We start from the raw sequence: 16,721 nt of genomic DNA, 5'->3' as shown, positions 1-16,721 counted from the left end.
ATTCATACAGCACTGTAGCATTGTCTGTGAATTCCATTTATACAGCACTACAGTAGTGCTGGTGCCAAGGATCTCTGTTTTTTAAGAAAAAGATACTGCAATGTAACGACTGTAATATCCTGGAAAGATCCCTTTCTTTGTTTCTGGACAGCAAGTGGAGTTTGCTCTCTCACTCTAAATTTTACACAACACCCAAGGTCAAACAGGGACTAGACATATATGGTTAATCCAAATGATGGACTGGTTTCAAGCACACTGGAAGTATGGATTAATATAATTACCTCTTTAATAAATATAAACATATTGATTTGAAGTTACCAGAGTAAAACAAGTCAACCTTCAGCTGCGCTGCTTGTTTTCTCATGGATGGAGAAGCAGCTTCCCATTAAAAGTCAGGCTGGTAATGACTCTAGTCAATGATCTTAAAGAGGCTTTCTTTAGCCAGCCCTAAATAGACTTTGGTGAAATTGTCTCAGAAGAAAGGTATTTGTTCTACATACCACATAGGATTAAAAAAAAACCAAAAAACAAAACATCAAACCCCCAAAATCCCAATCACATAAACAGAAAATGTTCATTTTTGACACTAATTTTTTTTTTAAATGTTTCTGTAATGTTATTGATGATTCTGATTTCTGGAACTTTCTTCCTAAAAGCAGCCTGAGGATCATGGCAAACAATGATGCAGGACTGCTGCCAGAGATTCAAAATTAATGGAAAGATTTCTACAAAATCTGAGTGTGAAGACACACATAATAGCCTTGGTGGTGCCTAGTCCTACAGTGAGATAAAACAGCTGCCTCAATTAACAAACATGCCAAAAATACAATTTTGCTCAAAGTGGATTTTTCTTACACTGGGGAAAGGATCTGATATCAAGAGAGAAATTTGAAAAACACACTCTGTTCATATCCCTTTTTCAGATTCATAATGGAATTATGAATTAAAATTTTAACTTGCTCCACTTTTTGATGGTTAATATTTTACAAATATTAACCTACTAATAAGTAGGATTGCCTGCTCTAGTATTCACAGAACACTCACAGTTGCTATGGTTTCTTTGGACCTGCAGGACAAATGAAAGGCTTTCCCAAATTACTGTAGGTTTTCACTCATGCTGTGAGGTTATTGAGACATGATGGACTTTGGGGGCTGGCAGAGTATCACTATTTATCTTTCAGGGTAAATAAAATCACCTGTTAGACGTAGCAGAGGACAGCTTGATACAATTTGCAGCTCCATGAAACACTGTCATTCTCTAATCTTGGTAGGTGTCTCAGCAAATTGGGCTTTGTTACAAAGGTGGAATGACATAACTGCAGCAGCTCCAGCAAGAAAATTGTTAAATGCAATGTACCAAAAACTCAGCTTCATGGACCAAATGCCTTGTCAATACTTGTTCTGATAATAAGATGTTTCCATACCTAGTATGTACTACCATTTTGCTAGAGGATGCTGGGAAATGTGGTTCATAGGATTTGCTTCTCAAAGGGGACCAAGACTTTGCAAAGCAGAGGAATCAGAGATCTTGGAAGACTTGTAGAATGAATGAATGAATGAATAAATAAATAAATATGGGGAGAAAAGCATGTTACAGACAAAGTGACCTCTCTGGGTTTTTTTTTTTTTTTTCTTTTTTTAAGAAGAGAGGGAAAAGGAAAGAAGAAATAAAGAATTTACTTTATTTTTTTTATTGTTATTTAGGGACCATAAATATTTTTTATGGTGCTGAGGGAATCATTTATCATAGCAACCACATTATGCAAGTCTGTTTCTCTTAAAACACTGTCTCTCTGGCTGATGACAAGGGACTATCAGCCAGTTAATCCATAACTGAGTAGCAAGAGCTCAGTGTAGGAAATTATCTGGCAGCAACATGAAAGTTTTCAAGGGCAGAGTTTAGGGTAGAAATAGAAGGGGCAGCCCCATTGCAAGTGTTTTGTGTAACAAAGGTTGTTTATACCTCTGCCTGCCTCATTTTTTCTTTGACAGGGTTAGCCCATTTGGGTTTTAAGCACTAAAATTGGGTTGTTTGGGTCAAATTTCTGTTTGTGCTCACCATTGCAATGGGTGCTGCTTTGGAATTTGTCTTTCTGCTACAAGTAGCATACAAACCATCCTGTACAGGACCAGATTCAATCTGGGTCTTAAAATTAATCTCAATTGAAATGAGAATAATTTTCACCTCTTTGGGTTGTTTTTCTGGGAAAGTATGGATGAGAACTACTCTCTGCAATCCCTTTGTGAGTCTCAGAACTGCCTGTTCTCTCTCTGCAATGCATTGGGACTACCCCGTTCTGCAGCACGTTTTCACTGTTCTTGCTGTTTGTGGGGAAACTTCACTCCCATGAGAGTTTTGCAGCTGGACAGGTAGATGGGCAAGACTCTCATGAGTAGCTGTCTCTTGAGGCACATCCAGCCTTCGGCCAAACACAGCATATAGCTTTTTGGCATCCTCAGGGCTCTATCCCAATGATGACTCCAAGGATTGCTCCTGAAGTCATGTCCACTGGCTCCTGTCAAGAAATATTCTTCCATTTCAGTGTCTGATGGCACAATCTGAAACAGTGAGGAACTCTGAGAACTGCTCTGCTGTTCAAATACATCCCTCAGGATTTATAATCCAAAGTTTATAAAGCCAGCCTGGAAATCAAAGGAGAATGAGCAATCTGCCTGGATGTTTCTGGCTAAGATTGGCAGTAGAGTTCAGGGTTAGGATAAAATAAAAATTAACTTTGTCTCCTATTCCTTTGGCTGAGGTGAACCTCCCAAACTTGTTTGTTCCATTACAGTCACAGGGTCATGATGTTTTTCCTACTATGGAAAGAGGTGCCACACTGATTGCAAGGAATGATACAATGATATTGGTGAGCCTGTTCAGGGGTGGGTGCTGCTCCCATCTAGTATATGCTCTCACTGTAAATAGCACTGCAGCACTGCAGACACCATTCCTTGCCCTCAGGCACTCACAGGCTGCCTGTGGAGGGAGGATGTTAGTTTTCCTCCACAGTGTCTGCCCTGCCAGGAATTTCCTCCAGAACACTTCACACTTTTATTTCCCCCTATTTCATTCTCCCATCAGGTTTTTTCCTTACTCCTTGAGCCTTGTGGCTTAGCACATTTACCTCATTCCTTTGATGACTGTGAATAGGAAGTAGAGCCTGTTCCTAATTAGTTCTGATAATGAAGTGTTAATGCACTTTGCTGTGTAGGTACAAGTCAGGTACTTCAGAGCTGGAGCCTGTGTGAGGGTTTCATTGTTATTGCTTGCTGTTCCTGGCTTTCTCTGCATCAGTGTTCTGCTGGCTCTTCATTTCCTGGGGTTTGCTTAGGTCTTTTTACAATCCCTTCTGTCCATTTCCTTTTTCTTTTAATCAACACCTTCCTTATTTTTCCAGTTAATAAAGTGAAAGAAATGTACACTTCATTAACTAAATGAACTGAAAGGCAGTGTTGTCAGGTATGAAGAGCAAGTTTTTCTTTTCTGAATGGGTAATTGCTCCAAGCTTGTCCCACACAACATGCACCTTAACAGTCAGTAGGAAGGAGAAGGTAGTTCAATCTTTGTGTCTTTTTTGCCAGCAAAGACATCTGTCCTGAGAAGGTTAGCAGGAGACCCCAAGGCCTTCTACTGGTTTAGGATGACTGTTGATTAGCTAATTCATGTACTGCAAGAGCTTATTTCATCCAGGGTTGGTGGACAGCAAAGTTGGAGGAGGACTCTGTGCCTGTCTCCCTCCATGCTAAGCATCTGCCAGACAGCTAAGATTCCCTGGCGTTCAGGATAGTGTATCACATGGGTTGTGAACATTTCCAGTTAGTGTGGATGATGCTCTTTTAGAGATCTGGGTATAGTTTGTGTCTATCTGAGTCAACAAAGAACTCATGTAGACAGGGGAGATCATGTCATAGGAAACAATTAGACTTCAAAGACTCAGAGCCTTAAAAGTAAAATAAAATAAAATCTTAAACTAGTTTTACAAGCAGGCAGAATGAAAACCACACACCCTTTGGGCTTTACAACAGAACCTGGCAAAATTTGCAGAAGGGAAGATGCGTCTAGGGTTTGTCATGCATCGGTGCCCTTCCTAAACTTTTTCCTCATGATGGTAACACTTCTTTCAGCATGACCACAGTCATTGTGTTAGAGAGATGGCCACTCTTGAAAGGAATCGTACTGTGGGATCATGGATATTGCTTGAGATATGGTCTGCTAGTCTTGGACTGTGCCCTTTCATCAGAGGCTTGCTGTGACAAAAAATACAAAATACTCAGTACATTTAAAAAAAACCAAAACACCAAAAACACACCACTATTTTTTTCTCCTTTGACTCTTGAAACAAAGCGTGCCCTCTAAAATGACAGCAGTAGTACATAGGAGTATGGCCAGTGAGCAGGAGAGAATGATCTGTCCAAATGGGATTGGAAGTTCTTAGCTAAAACCTTTTGCTGTCTCATTAAAATATGACCTTTTCTTTCAGGAGAGAATCCATGGCACAATCTGGAATGAGATTGATGATTTAAAGGCATTCAAGGTGCTGGATCTAGAAGATTTTGAGAAGATGTTCTCCGCGTATCAGAGACACCAGGTAGGGGTGAACCCTTCCACACCTTGCCTTCCTTGAATTTCTGGAGGAGGAAAGAACACATGACAGTGATCTGGGCCCTTGTTCACCTGCAGTCAGGCTGCATCATTTGCTGCTCTGCCACTGTTCAAAAAATCACAAGACCAAAAGAAGTGCAGAGGACATATAGGGCAGAGTATAACCTTCTGTTATTGACTTACTTCATGCTAATAAGCAGCTCTCAGAGACAACAGCTCCCAACAGGTAATGCTCTATTTGATCTCAGCAGCCACTAGCTTTCAAAAGCTCCTGGGCTTTACATTCATGCTTGATATCCATCTTTCTGTTTCTCCCATTCATCCAGAGAAAAAGTCTGTAGTTGCCTGAGTACTGAGCAAGGTGACTGAATTAGCTTTCACTTTGTTTATTTTTTCTTAAAGAGCCAACTGACCCAACTGGCTAGGTGACAGAAACTGTCCGAATTACAGATTATAACACAAACAGCATACTTTAAAAGCAGCCATTTATTAGAATGTCTCTTTTCCCTCTTCTTTTTTCTTGGAAAGTAAGTCACCTTCAATCTGTCTGTCTCTGCTGAATGAGATTTAGCAGGAGAGGGATTGTACTTGCACTCCCTGAACTCCCCCAGCTTTTCTTTGCTTTTGGAATATGTTTGGAGAAATTCAATCTTTTGTACTCTACAGAATTGGATCATTGCTCTGAAGTATTAGGAGAAGACACAGACATGATTGCCATAAGCAGCCTTTATGATTAAGCCTTAGTGATGATGACTACTTCATTAACTTATTCAGTACCTTAAATTTAACAAACAAACTCCTTGTCTTTGGACTTTCCATCTGTTCCTTTCTCTCTCACATTTTTCTATCTAATCCAATAAACATAATGAATAACTGTTCTGATTTACTAGCTCACAGCCACATAGATAAGCATTCCACTTGAACTGTGAAGAATGTGATGTTACCCACTGCATGATGAGATTTCATTTCTCATTCTGCTCCTGCAAATAGGTGTTGCTGTTTCAGTGGTTCCCTCTCTCTTTCTGTGAAGCCCATTCCCTGAAACAAGAACTTAGTTCACAGAGGGGAAGAAAGGCACATGAAACTTCAGTGCTGTTACAAGATTGGATTTAGACCCTGTACCAACAGCTTAGCTGTGGTGGTGAGCTCCCAGTTGTCTTGCAAGTAGCGAGACTGTCATCTGTGCACATGAGTGGCTATTGCAACATCAAGGTGCCATTCCAGTGTTTTGGGTGCAAACATTGCAGTTTCCTCACTAGAAATGACCTTGCAAAGCCTTCTTTCCTTTTGGCCCCAAAATCCAAAGCCAAAGCTGTCCTGGTCTGCTGACTCTCAGAATCATAATATTTATGCCTGTGTTACTGATCACTGAAAAGCATCCTGGCCTATTCAACTGTAAACTAACCTGACCCTTACCCCTGTCCACTGGAATGGAGCAATCATCTCAGAGTGACCTCCATGGGTCTCAGAACGTTTCTCTTCCATCCTCATTAAACACACTTTATGACAATGGCTCCAGACACTAGAGTATCACTTATGTAAGCTACTCATGTTTTTGTGTAGTTAGGTGTATTGCTGCCCTTCTAGCTTTCATTGAGGGTTTGGGGGTTTGTTTTTTTCCCCCTTAAATATTCCATTGTTATTACTTTATGTGATACTTTCTTTTTCATCCATACTCACTCCAGTGTGAACTGGATTCCAGTTAACAGGTCCTTATCAATTTTCTTTCTTTTTTTTTTTTTTAAAGACCAGGCAACCAAAATTGCTTTTGAATCAAAAGCTTATGAGAACTTTTCCAGTTGATTCACACTTAGTCTTTTCTCCTCTTTTATTTTTGGAAATACTCCACTCTGGCCAAGTATGTGTTTACCCTGCGTTTGTGACTTTTAAACTTCATCCGAATGTCTGCAATGAAAAATGTCAACACAGAGACCTGCTCTTTTGCATCTGAAATGTTGAATGAGTACAGATAAAGGCATTTCTTTCTTTGCTGTTTTTAACGTGATCTTCATATTTTTTTCCAGTTTCGTTTACATTAAACAGATTTTCTTTCTTCTTTTTTTAATTGACAAAGGGTCTCTTCTCCTCTCTCAAGCCCAGTGTATCATTTTTGGTGGCTATGAGGGAAAGCAGAATTGTCCAGTGTACAGAATGCTGGAACAAGAATTCTTACACTTGTGTTTTGACCTTGCTCCAATCTTACTGTGTAATATTGACCAGTATATCTGGTGTTTTCCTGGAGTATTGAGTATGTTGAGAAATAGTTCATGTCTGTCATCCAGTAGTGCTGTAAGGCTTCTTTGGTGGTTACAGAGTGCTTTCAAAATACTTGGCTATAAGTTGTTAAAGGGTATAACGTGCCGTTGAAACAAGTTGTTACTAATAATGGCAAGCTGTGCCTGTGCATCAGAAGAGGAGAACTGACCCTCAAGTTTTAACCTTGGCAGTTCTTTCAGTAAGGCTCTGGACTAGATTTGTAAAGCTATTTAAGCGTTATCCTAGTTAATGTTTCAAGACCTAAGAGATTTATGCTTTGGAGACTGAATTTATTCTTTTCGGAAAAGATCTAGAGCTCTTAGTTCCCCAAAATCTGCTGATTTAAAATATGCAAAGAAATGCTGAAATACCTTCGAACCATCTGGGCCAGTATTACTTGCTAAGCGTTTTATTCTTTTAGAAAACAGTGTGTGTCTCAATTCAGCTGCCTTGTTGAACTTGATATCTTTCTCTGTGACTAATTTTTGGCATGTTTCCTTCTTTGTTATTTGTGGCTGCTGCCTGCGTAGGACCTGCTAACTAACCCTTCCTCCTGTAAGCAGGTGAGTATCATTGTCTGCCTCCTGATCCTCTTGCAGTGTGTGGGAAGGTGAAGTCCTGAATCATGCCATTATAGTGTCATGACTCATCCCATACTACTCCTTCATATGCCCTTGCACATCTGCTGTCTGGGTGGGGAAGGTGGTACAAAAAATTCCTTTAGTTGTGTATTAGCTCTGCGGTAGGAAGTAGTTCGTGTTCTTTTACTTAGCTATAACCTCAATGTGGTTTCTGCTGGTGTCTGTAGTCCCCTTTTTGATGATCCTGAGGAAAATGACCAAGGACAAAATAGAATGTGAACATGAACTCTTCCTTAACCAAAGTAATAGTCTCTCTAGTGGAGAACAAAAGGAGCTCTCAGGGAGCCTTCACTCCCACTGTTCCCATCTGTGGTACATCTGCTTTGGACATTACTGAAGTCTCCAGATGTATTCACTAGCCACAGACTTTCTTTCTTTCTTTCTTTCTGTAGAACTGAAAGGCTCTTTCGTTGAGCAGAAGGATTTGTGCCAGCTGAGGAGCCGAAGGGTTAGACTGGAGGAAAGCCTACTTCATTTCAGGCTGCTGAAACCCTCAGAAAGTTCAGCGAAAGACTGAAATGGTGTTTGGGTGAAGCAGAGATACTAGACCGCCCACATGCCTTCAAACTGGCTACCTCTCAATTTATTCATCATCTTAAGCAAATTCTTAGCAACACTCTTGGGAAGAGCAATGCTCTCAGAAGAGGGCTGTTCAGATGTCATCACAAGTGTCTCTGGTGGCTTCAGAAGAAAGTAGTCCTCACCAAGAGTGCTCAGAGAACTGTATCTGGAAAGTCTAGTCAGGACCTCTGCCACTGGGTGAAGCTAATATGTGGCTCTGGGCCATTTACTGGCTTTCATCATGGCAGCATGCACCATGAAACAAGTCAAGATGGTAGAAATAGTTCTCTAAAGTATTGATAATCACTAGAACCTAGGGTGCTGCCAGACCACAACTTCTGCAGCTGACCAAAATCAAACTGTATTTGAAACAGGGCAGCAATATGATGAACACATTCCACATGTCTAGTCATTCCAGCACTGAAATTTTAGTTAATTTTTGAATTTGCAATTAAAATCTCAAATCTGAAATACTCTTTGAAGCACATAACATAATGTTATCCCAGATGGAAAGTTGGTAAAGAATGATGGGATGAAACTTAGGGATCTTGTCTGTCAGGTTGACAACAGTTCCAACTATTCTTGCTTTGTGTGCTTAGGCTATCTCACAAAAGCTAGTCACTACTACCCCCTTGCTCCTCTTTTCGGTGTCTAAGAAAATGCAGATAGTCCATATGCAATCTGTTTTCCTTCAGCTAAACTTGCAATCTGGCTTCAGTAAAACCTGAGGCTTCATCTGCTTTTGCTTACATACAACTCCAAGTATCTATAAATATCTCTCTTCTCTATATGAGTTGAAAAGAATATATTTTTAGATGAGACTAGCCCACTCCTTATGACCAAGGAGTGGGCCACGTCTAAGTAGTTCGAGTTATTCATCTGTGTTGAACATTGTAGGTTGGGGAATTGGAAGTAGCATGGAGACTATTATACCAATCCCTGCTGCATGGCTTTAATGGCTTTAGGGGAAGCCATGTAAGCCCCCACCTCACATACACAGCCAAATCCTGAAATAATTTTTTTTCCTTGGGATGGGTACTAGTTAACACGAACCAGGTGTCCTTCTCTGCAGGCATTAGCTAGTGAGGGAGAGTGAGGCTTTTAAACCAAGAGCACAGACCAATAAGTACCTTTCTTACCTTTAACAGCTGCCTATCTTCCTGTTCCCCTGTCTTCCTCCCCACAAACTGAGGAAACTCAGGAAAACTTTGACATCTCTACATGCTGGAGGTGCCCTGCTTTTTGTATTGTTAGTTATTCTCTCAGAAATAATAAACTTGCCCGATGCCCAATTTTTCCTTTTTTGGAAACGCTATTTGATGTATCGAGTAATGTTGCAATTTTTTTCTGCCAAGCTAGACACTTTGGGCACATCCAGCAGAACTACTGTGTGCTTGTCTTCAGCTGGTGCATTGTACCTGCTTATAAATGCACTTAGTATTGGCGGTGGCTCATTGCAGCACATTTGGATGTGGTTGTATGAATCCTTTGTATATCCAGGAACAACACAGGCTCATTATAGCTGATTGTACCAAGAACTCAAATGACAACTAGCAATATGAATCTACGACTTACATTTAACTCTTAAATACTTGGGTGTCAAAATTTCTTGGAGTGGATTGGTCGAGCTGATATAAGTAAGCCTTGACCTGCAGAGCCTTGAGTACTGGGAGTAAATTCTGGGAAGCACCACTGTATGCTTGCCATGATCTTATACCTTTCCCTGGGTATCTGCTGTTGACCACTCTCAGGGACAGGATACTGGGGTAGATGGACCTTTTGATCTGACTCAGCATGCTTGCTGTTATTTCCTAAGAAAGAAGTCACATTGCTAATTTGATGGGTGCATTCAAAGCTAGATTATACTGGTAAATCTCAAAATCTCAAGGCATGACAATATGGATATCATGGAAAGGCATTTTTGAAGAGGTTCCAGCAGCAGTTAGCTGGGAAAATAATAACTGTCCTGTTTCCAATTCTGTCTTCTCTGTTAGTAACTAGAGAGCTATTATCCAGGATTAACACCTTTTATCATTACATCTACTTCCCTTTAAAGGAACGGTGTTAAAAGATACTCAAAGTAACTACAGAAAGCCAATCTCTGGAAGTGAAACAAAACCCATAACTCTGGTGTGTAGGCAGGACAATAGGTGTGTGGATGGTCAAACTGGGTTTGCAAATAGTTTCCGTGTGCTGTGACAAACATTTTGGAAGGGGATTTTTCCATTTTTCCAGGTGATGAGTTTGGCAATGGGGATATACAGATAACTTCTTTGAAAAAGGGTGGTTTCTGTACGATTAAAGGTATTAATTAATTTAAAAAATAGAGGCTAGTTCAGATGTAGATGTTGCCCATTTAGTAAGATATATTTAGTAAGATAAATGCCATCTTGCCCTACTCTTTGTATCTCTCATATAATACGGCTTGGATTGGTCCAGTGGCAGCCTCAAGAGATGATGGAAGGATTTTTCCTGATTGTGCTGCAGCCTTTCAAGAATGCTGTGTAACCCCTGCAGGAGGCCTCTGCTGAAGGATATGCTGTGACACCACACCAGTGGGCTTTACTATAATCTGCCCAAGTTTCCTGTCATGCCAGTTTTGTACGTTAACATAATAACATAACTGTTGGTAGAGTCAGTCCAATAGGTCAGAATCAAGTCCTTTATTTGGAATCAAAGATGATCTCCTAGGTGGTAATGAATGACTTCTGTTTGTCTAGTAATACAGGATCTACCTACATGTTTTCTGCCCTTCTTGTCTCCTTTTCTCACCATGAGGGTGGATTTTCCCAGGTTGGAATGGGTTTTGCTCATTACACTCAGCTAAGTCTATCAGCCTTGGGTGAGAAACATAATACTGATTGTTTTCCCTTTCTTTTGAATTATATGCAGAAAGAGATGGGTTCAACAGAAGACCTTTACCTCTCCACACGAAAGGTGAAAGAGCTCTCTGTGATTGATGGCCGGAGGGCCCAGAATTGTGTCATTCTCCTTTCCAAGTAAGTGTGCTAAGCCTTAGCTCACAAGGTATGCCATGGTCAATGTAGAAACAAGAGGGGATGGAATTAAACAAATGGACATGTTTCTTTTCCCAGCTAGACCTGCTGTCTAATACCTGCAGAGCTTGCTTCAGAGAAACCTCTCTTGCAGTGTCATAAAAGCACATGTCTCTCTGAAGTGTTAGCTCACAATAAACATATGCACACACACATTTTGTGCATTGAACCCATAGACACCAGGATGTCTCTGAAGACTCATCACCAGAAAACTATCAGTACTCATAGGCAGATGAAAGCAGCTCTTTGGCAGTGCTTGCACTTCACTCTAAATAAGTAACGTGTCCCCTATGCTCTGTGTATGTAATTTGTCTCTGTTCTGTACGTTTCTTTCTAAATGTTGCTCTGAGCATCTCCCTGGAATACAGCAGAGCTGTGAGTGATATTCATCTTTGTCATTTTTGACTCGTGGTGAGAAAAGTGGTAAATGTAAGAAGATATATTCAAGAATTAGGTCTTGTATTTGTAAATTAGGTTTTGGAAGCCAGGAGTTGCCTTTGCATGCTCCTGCAGTGACTAATGCCTTCAAATGATGTGACATCAGGGCACTCTATATGCTTTTCATGTCTTTCTACCAACATGAGTACTGGACTGGATGTCTGTCACTAACTATAAAATTTGTGCAGACACTGATCCACCTGAGAAAGCTGCCTTTCCTACCAGAGAAGGGACAGCAGGGCTGGAGGCGGAACCTGGTAAAGCTGTGCCAGTACTGAGCAATAAAACTGTCATTGATCAGTAGAAAATGCAGGTTCGTATGGATGTGATTGCTTGTCTGCCCTAGCATGCTAACGGTTAAAAGTAAAGTTGCAGCCAGACCACCAGGGCTGGAGTGAGTTCTTTCCATTGCTTAGTGAAACCTATGGAGGCTCTCATTATGCTACTCATGTGGCATTAGCCTGCATGTCAGCAGGACACCCACCATCCAAACCAGCAATGAGGGAAGGCTTACATTTCTCTTTCTGCAGCAGTTGCCAATGCATGTCTTTGCTGGTCTTGGCAGCTGACTGCAGGCTGGGGCAGAGGAATGGGGAGGCATAGGGGCAAGAGGATTTTCATGTTTGACAGACCTGCTAAATTGTGTCTGGGGTTCAGATTAACTCATGTATGCAAGTGGAACATTTCCTAGAAGTGGTAACATAATGTGTGCAGCTGGCTGGGCTGAGGAGGATCCAGGAAGGTGGTTCATGAATTGCTATGACACTAGATATTTATTTGTAAAAATCTGTCTCCAAAACAAAAGCAGTGTGGATGGCAGCAGTATGTGTTTTTCACCATTCACCTCTTCTGCTGTGCAAGTCTGGCCCATTCTTAACTGAAAGGAATCCTCTCTAAACGGTGAGAGAGAGAAAAGACAGTCTGTGGTTTTTCTTCCCTTCTGCTGCCTCCGGCAAAGTGTCATTGAAACATGTACCTTGCACTTCAGGGTACACGGCGTGTGTTCATACCAGGTGTGCCATGAAGCCAGTCCATCTCAAGCTGCTAGTCTGGACTCAAACCAGAGATGGAAAGCTGTGTTTTGTGACTGTCAACTTCTCTACTAGGAAATATCCTGGTCTTATTGTTAGCAGGCCTAACATGGATGATAGAGATTTGGAGACCGAGCTTGCTGTCCCTAAGGAGCTTGCCAGTTTGCATTGTGCCCTGTTAACTTCGCTGTGCTGCACTATGGGAAACACCAGTCACCAGGGCTGTCGCTAGCTTAGATCATTTAATGTTTGTAACAGATAGTTTACACCCAGGATATGAGAAATATCTTACAAATTGGGCCAGGATTGCTACTCCTCCCCAAACTTCCTTTCTAAATGCAACTAGAAAATCAAAAATCTTTGGGAATAAAATGGTACCTCTACATTCATGCCTTTTTCTGCTCTTTGTGCTTATATGGTTCTATTATTAAAGACAGTAATTGGGAGGATTGGGTGCAGGCAATAATTGAAAGGGTTTTATGACCCCTTTGCAGTTTTTTCATTCAGCCACTTCTTCCTCATTTAGGTTAAACCCTGAAGGAGAGACACTCCCAGCCAAATCATCCCTGACTGCTGCCATGCCCTTGCTGTTCCTGCAGCGCACCTTGCACATGTGTGCATGTGGGTGTGCACACACGTGCAATGAGAGGGGATTTAAAACTGGTGACAGAGTTTGTGCAACCCTGAGCTGCAGCCCCAGCTTTCAAGTTGCCACAGTATCTGCCAACAGCTGTTTCTAATTGACTCTTACTGTGCATATATTCCTGTAGTTTATTCCCCCTTTGTTTACACTAAACTGTCGTGTCCTTTAAAGTAAAATAGCTGCATGGGTTGGGTTTTCTTTCCCTCCACTACTCAAATGTTATTGTTTTACTAACACTGTGTTAGAAGGGGTCAGGCAGCACTCATATTTCATATGGTCCAACAAGCCAAAACCTAGCTAAAGTGAGAAATAGATGTCTTTTGCTTTCTTTTGCAGAGAGACAGGAGTATAGTAGACTGAAAAGAAATTAAAATTGAATTGCTAGTTGATTTTTGCTGGCAGTTAACAGATTCGCAAGCCTTCCTCCCCATTCTCATCTCTATTTTCATTTAAAAAAAGCTCTATTTCAACTACTTGATAGCAGCAACCTTCAGTTTTCCTGCAGTGGAAGGATGTAATTGTCCTTGTTTAATGGAGTCTGATGGATCCAAAATGAAGCTCTGTCCCATAGGCCAACTGTAAAGATTTGAATAGGCACAAGATCAGTTTATCTCACAGTATTTCCAGTAGGCCATAATTCAACAAGGACATGGAACCATCTGTCTGTGGTGAGTCCAGGTGCCCACCAGATTCAAATCTGTTTTTCTTAATGGTGTTTCCAACATACAGTTATTTCTGTCACACTGGAAATCTGCTGTCCGTCATGAATTTCCTGATGTCTTCAGTTTCCACCAGGCTGAAGATTTACTGTCAGAGTTGTGTGGTCTGGAAGAGTCATCCCAGATCCCTGTGTTTCCCTGCTTTCACCTAGCAGCTGGAAATTTCTCTGATCTCTCTCACCAGTATGGCTTCTCCTTGCCTCCGTTACTTAAGTAATGGCTAGTACTTTTGCTGCTCTAGTGTTTTTGTTGTACCATATCTTTAAATGTTCTGGCATAACATGAAATGGTCCTTGCAGAACATGCCTAAGACATATCACTTACTGTCTTGCTTTGTGAAATGCTCTGGAGAGGTCCAGTTCTATGAGACATGTTACTCAGAAGAAGGCTAAACGTATACTTATGGAACTTTTTTGTGCAAGTTATTTTGCATGAATTCCTGCAAAATCATTATGTCAGTGTTCTTCTGAGATGTGTTTGTTATTCCTGTGGCCCAACTAGTCAGCAGTAACCCTCTCAAGAGGCTGGAAACAGTAGGAGTGCTAGCAAAATGTCATAAAACCAGTAGTAGGCAGCATCTAACTACACAAAAATAGTTTTAAATGTGAATATGACAGTAGATAGATACTAGCAGGCAGCTTTACCAAATGTTTGTGGCTTTTCTGATTGTTGATTCAAACATCTATCAATAAGGGAGAAGAAAAGGGACTTGTGCAGCATTTCTAACCAGAATACTAAACAGACTGAGTATTTCTCTCACATAGCTGTGCCTCCTCAGTGCTTCTAAACCCTTTCAGTTCAAACATTAAGAGGACAAGCTATTCAGCCAATGTCAGTCTCTGTGTACTGCCTCTGCTGTGCCCCCAGTCCTGGTGTGCCTTTCTGCCATGTGACAATACAGTCTTCACCCTTATTTCAAGGTAGATTCCAAGCAGTATGATATTTTGGGGTACAGCTCATATCTTGATACAGAAACAGCTCATTTGACTCAGCAGTTCAGGTCCTCAGTGTGGTGTCTTGAAAAACACTAGGCAATAAACAGTGCCTCCTGGGTTCCTAGAGAGATTTTCTGGTTTTAATTTAAGGTCCATAATAAAAGGCTTTACCTGCAATTCTGAGTATGATAAACCCCAAGGTTAAACTGAGTATGTCAGTTGGTGCCATCCCATCTTTGATCACAACTAGGAACCAGTAGGTAGGGTTGTGATAAAAGATGAACCACTGCCTCATCAATATGTCACTGTAATTTGGGGATTCCCAAGTTTGGCCTTGCTGTGCCCTGCTTGGCTCAGAAAGACGGCCAGCCCAGATCCTTCTTGAGAGTATTTTGTTGCAAAGTAGCTGGGTCCCTCATAAGCTTTTGCTGAAGGAGGAAAAGAAAAGCCTGTTTCTTTATGCACTTGGCAGAATACTTTCACAGTGAAGTGCTGAAAAGGCACTGGTGGATGTTTTTCCCAACATGTTGATATAATGGTGTAAGATGTACCTTGTAAAATGTTCCAACTGTTGTCCCCAAAAGGTTAAGGCGCTGTCTTCTTCACTGACAAGATGAGTTGGCAACTGAGATAAGAGGATGTGAAAAGAGTGGCTGCATCTTTCTGAGTGAACATGCAGTTAGACCAGCCCGACACCTGAATGCTTCTTCTGAGAGCAGGGAAAAATCTCCTTTTCCTGCCTTTATGGGGTAGTGACAATGAGTATTCCCAAAACACAGACATTTAACAGCCTGCAGCTTGGCAGCTGTACAGAGCCTTAGGAGAGCTCAGGAGCTAAGAGAAGGCTTATGTCCCAGTCACAAAGTTTGGGAGTGAATTGACTAGTAGCCTGTGTGAAATGAGTTGTGGAGATGGGGAATTGTGCAGTCAGTAAAAGCTAAGATTTGCATGAGCTGTACAAACTGGCCTTAGGATGCAGCTAAGTATCAGTCAGTGCCTCTCACTGTCACAGCTACTACTGTAGCATCTTTTGGAAGCACTGTAGTTCAGTTCAGTTTGAAGCAGAAAATGGCCTTGATACATGATAATCAGTCCCCTTCTCCAAGGTAAAAGGAAGAGTGGGAGTGTGATCCCTGTAGTATGGGATCTTAATGTAGCTCCAGCAAAACTCTGGATTCTTTGGTAATAGGCAAGCATGCTTCTTTCTCAAAAGCTAAGCAAGATCCAAGGAACAAGCCCATGAAGTAACCTACTTTTTCCTCTGAGGGGGAGATGGTTAATGAGTGACAAGTATTCTGCTTTGATCCATGGGAAGGAGGAATGAAGGGCAGAGGTTACTGTAAGTTAAATCGATGGGTATATTTAAGGAGGAAAAATGAGCAAGCACTGGATGTCTGTAAGGGAAGTTGATGTAAAACTGCAACGTGTCTCCCAGGCATGTTCAGAGTCAGGTGCTGGCTTTCTCCAAGAGGACAAAACAATAAACCATTTGACATCTGCAAGTGATGCTGGTGTTAAATCAGCGGAGGTGTCCTGGGGAGATTAGTGATGAATTACTCTGCAGAGTCAATAGAGATTATTTATGAAGCCGAAGGGGATAGAGGGAGGCAGGGTAAGTACCATATCAGAAGTTATTTGGTACTTGTTGAGCTTTAACACTGCTTGAAGATGACTCAAGCAGTTGGACTTCCATATGCTGCCACCAGATGTATGAGTGAGGGAAGAAGGAGGGAGTATTCTCAGTAAAGATCCTTTTCCTTCCTCATATGACCAGCATCAGGCTGCTGTTGAACAAAAACAGTCAATATCTGCGCTATGAATGAATGTACTGCAGCTGA

General features: G+C 41.3%; 1 protein-coding gene across 3 annotated transcripts in view; it reads left to right on the top strand.

Moving 5' to 3' along the window:
* Positions 1 to 16,721, top strand: part of DAAM2 (dishevelled associated activator of morphogenesis 2) — a 191,857-nt gene that overhangs the window by 143,857 nt on the left and 31,279 nt on the right. For 2 of the 3 annotated variants that reach the window (XM_030035269.2, XM_030035268.1), the window contains exons 15-17: positions 4,482 to 4,589; positions 7,390 to 7,422; positions 10,954 to 11,060. In XM_030035269.2, coding sequence (XP_029891129.1) covers positions 4,482 to 4,589; positions 7,390 to 7,422; positions 10,954 to 11,060 — 248 coding nt within the window. The remainder of the gene's footprint in view (positions 1 to 4,481; positions 4,590 to 7,389; positions 7,423 to 10,953; positions 11,061 to 16,721) is intronic. The other variant, XM_030035272.1, reaches the window with a different exon arrangement.

Source organism: Aquila chrysaetos, chromosome 13 (genome assembly GCF_900496995.4).
Source record: "Aquila chrysaetos chrysaetos chromosome 13, bAquChr1.4, whole genome shotgun sequence".
NCBI lineage: Eukaryota > Metazoa > Chordata > Aves > Accipitriformes > Accipitridae > Aquila > Aquila chrysaetos.
Note: the sequence above shows the minus strand (reverse complement) of the source record. Positions and strands in the feature narration are given on the sequence as shown.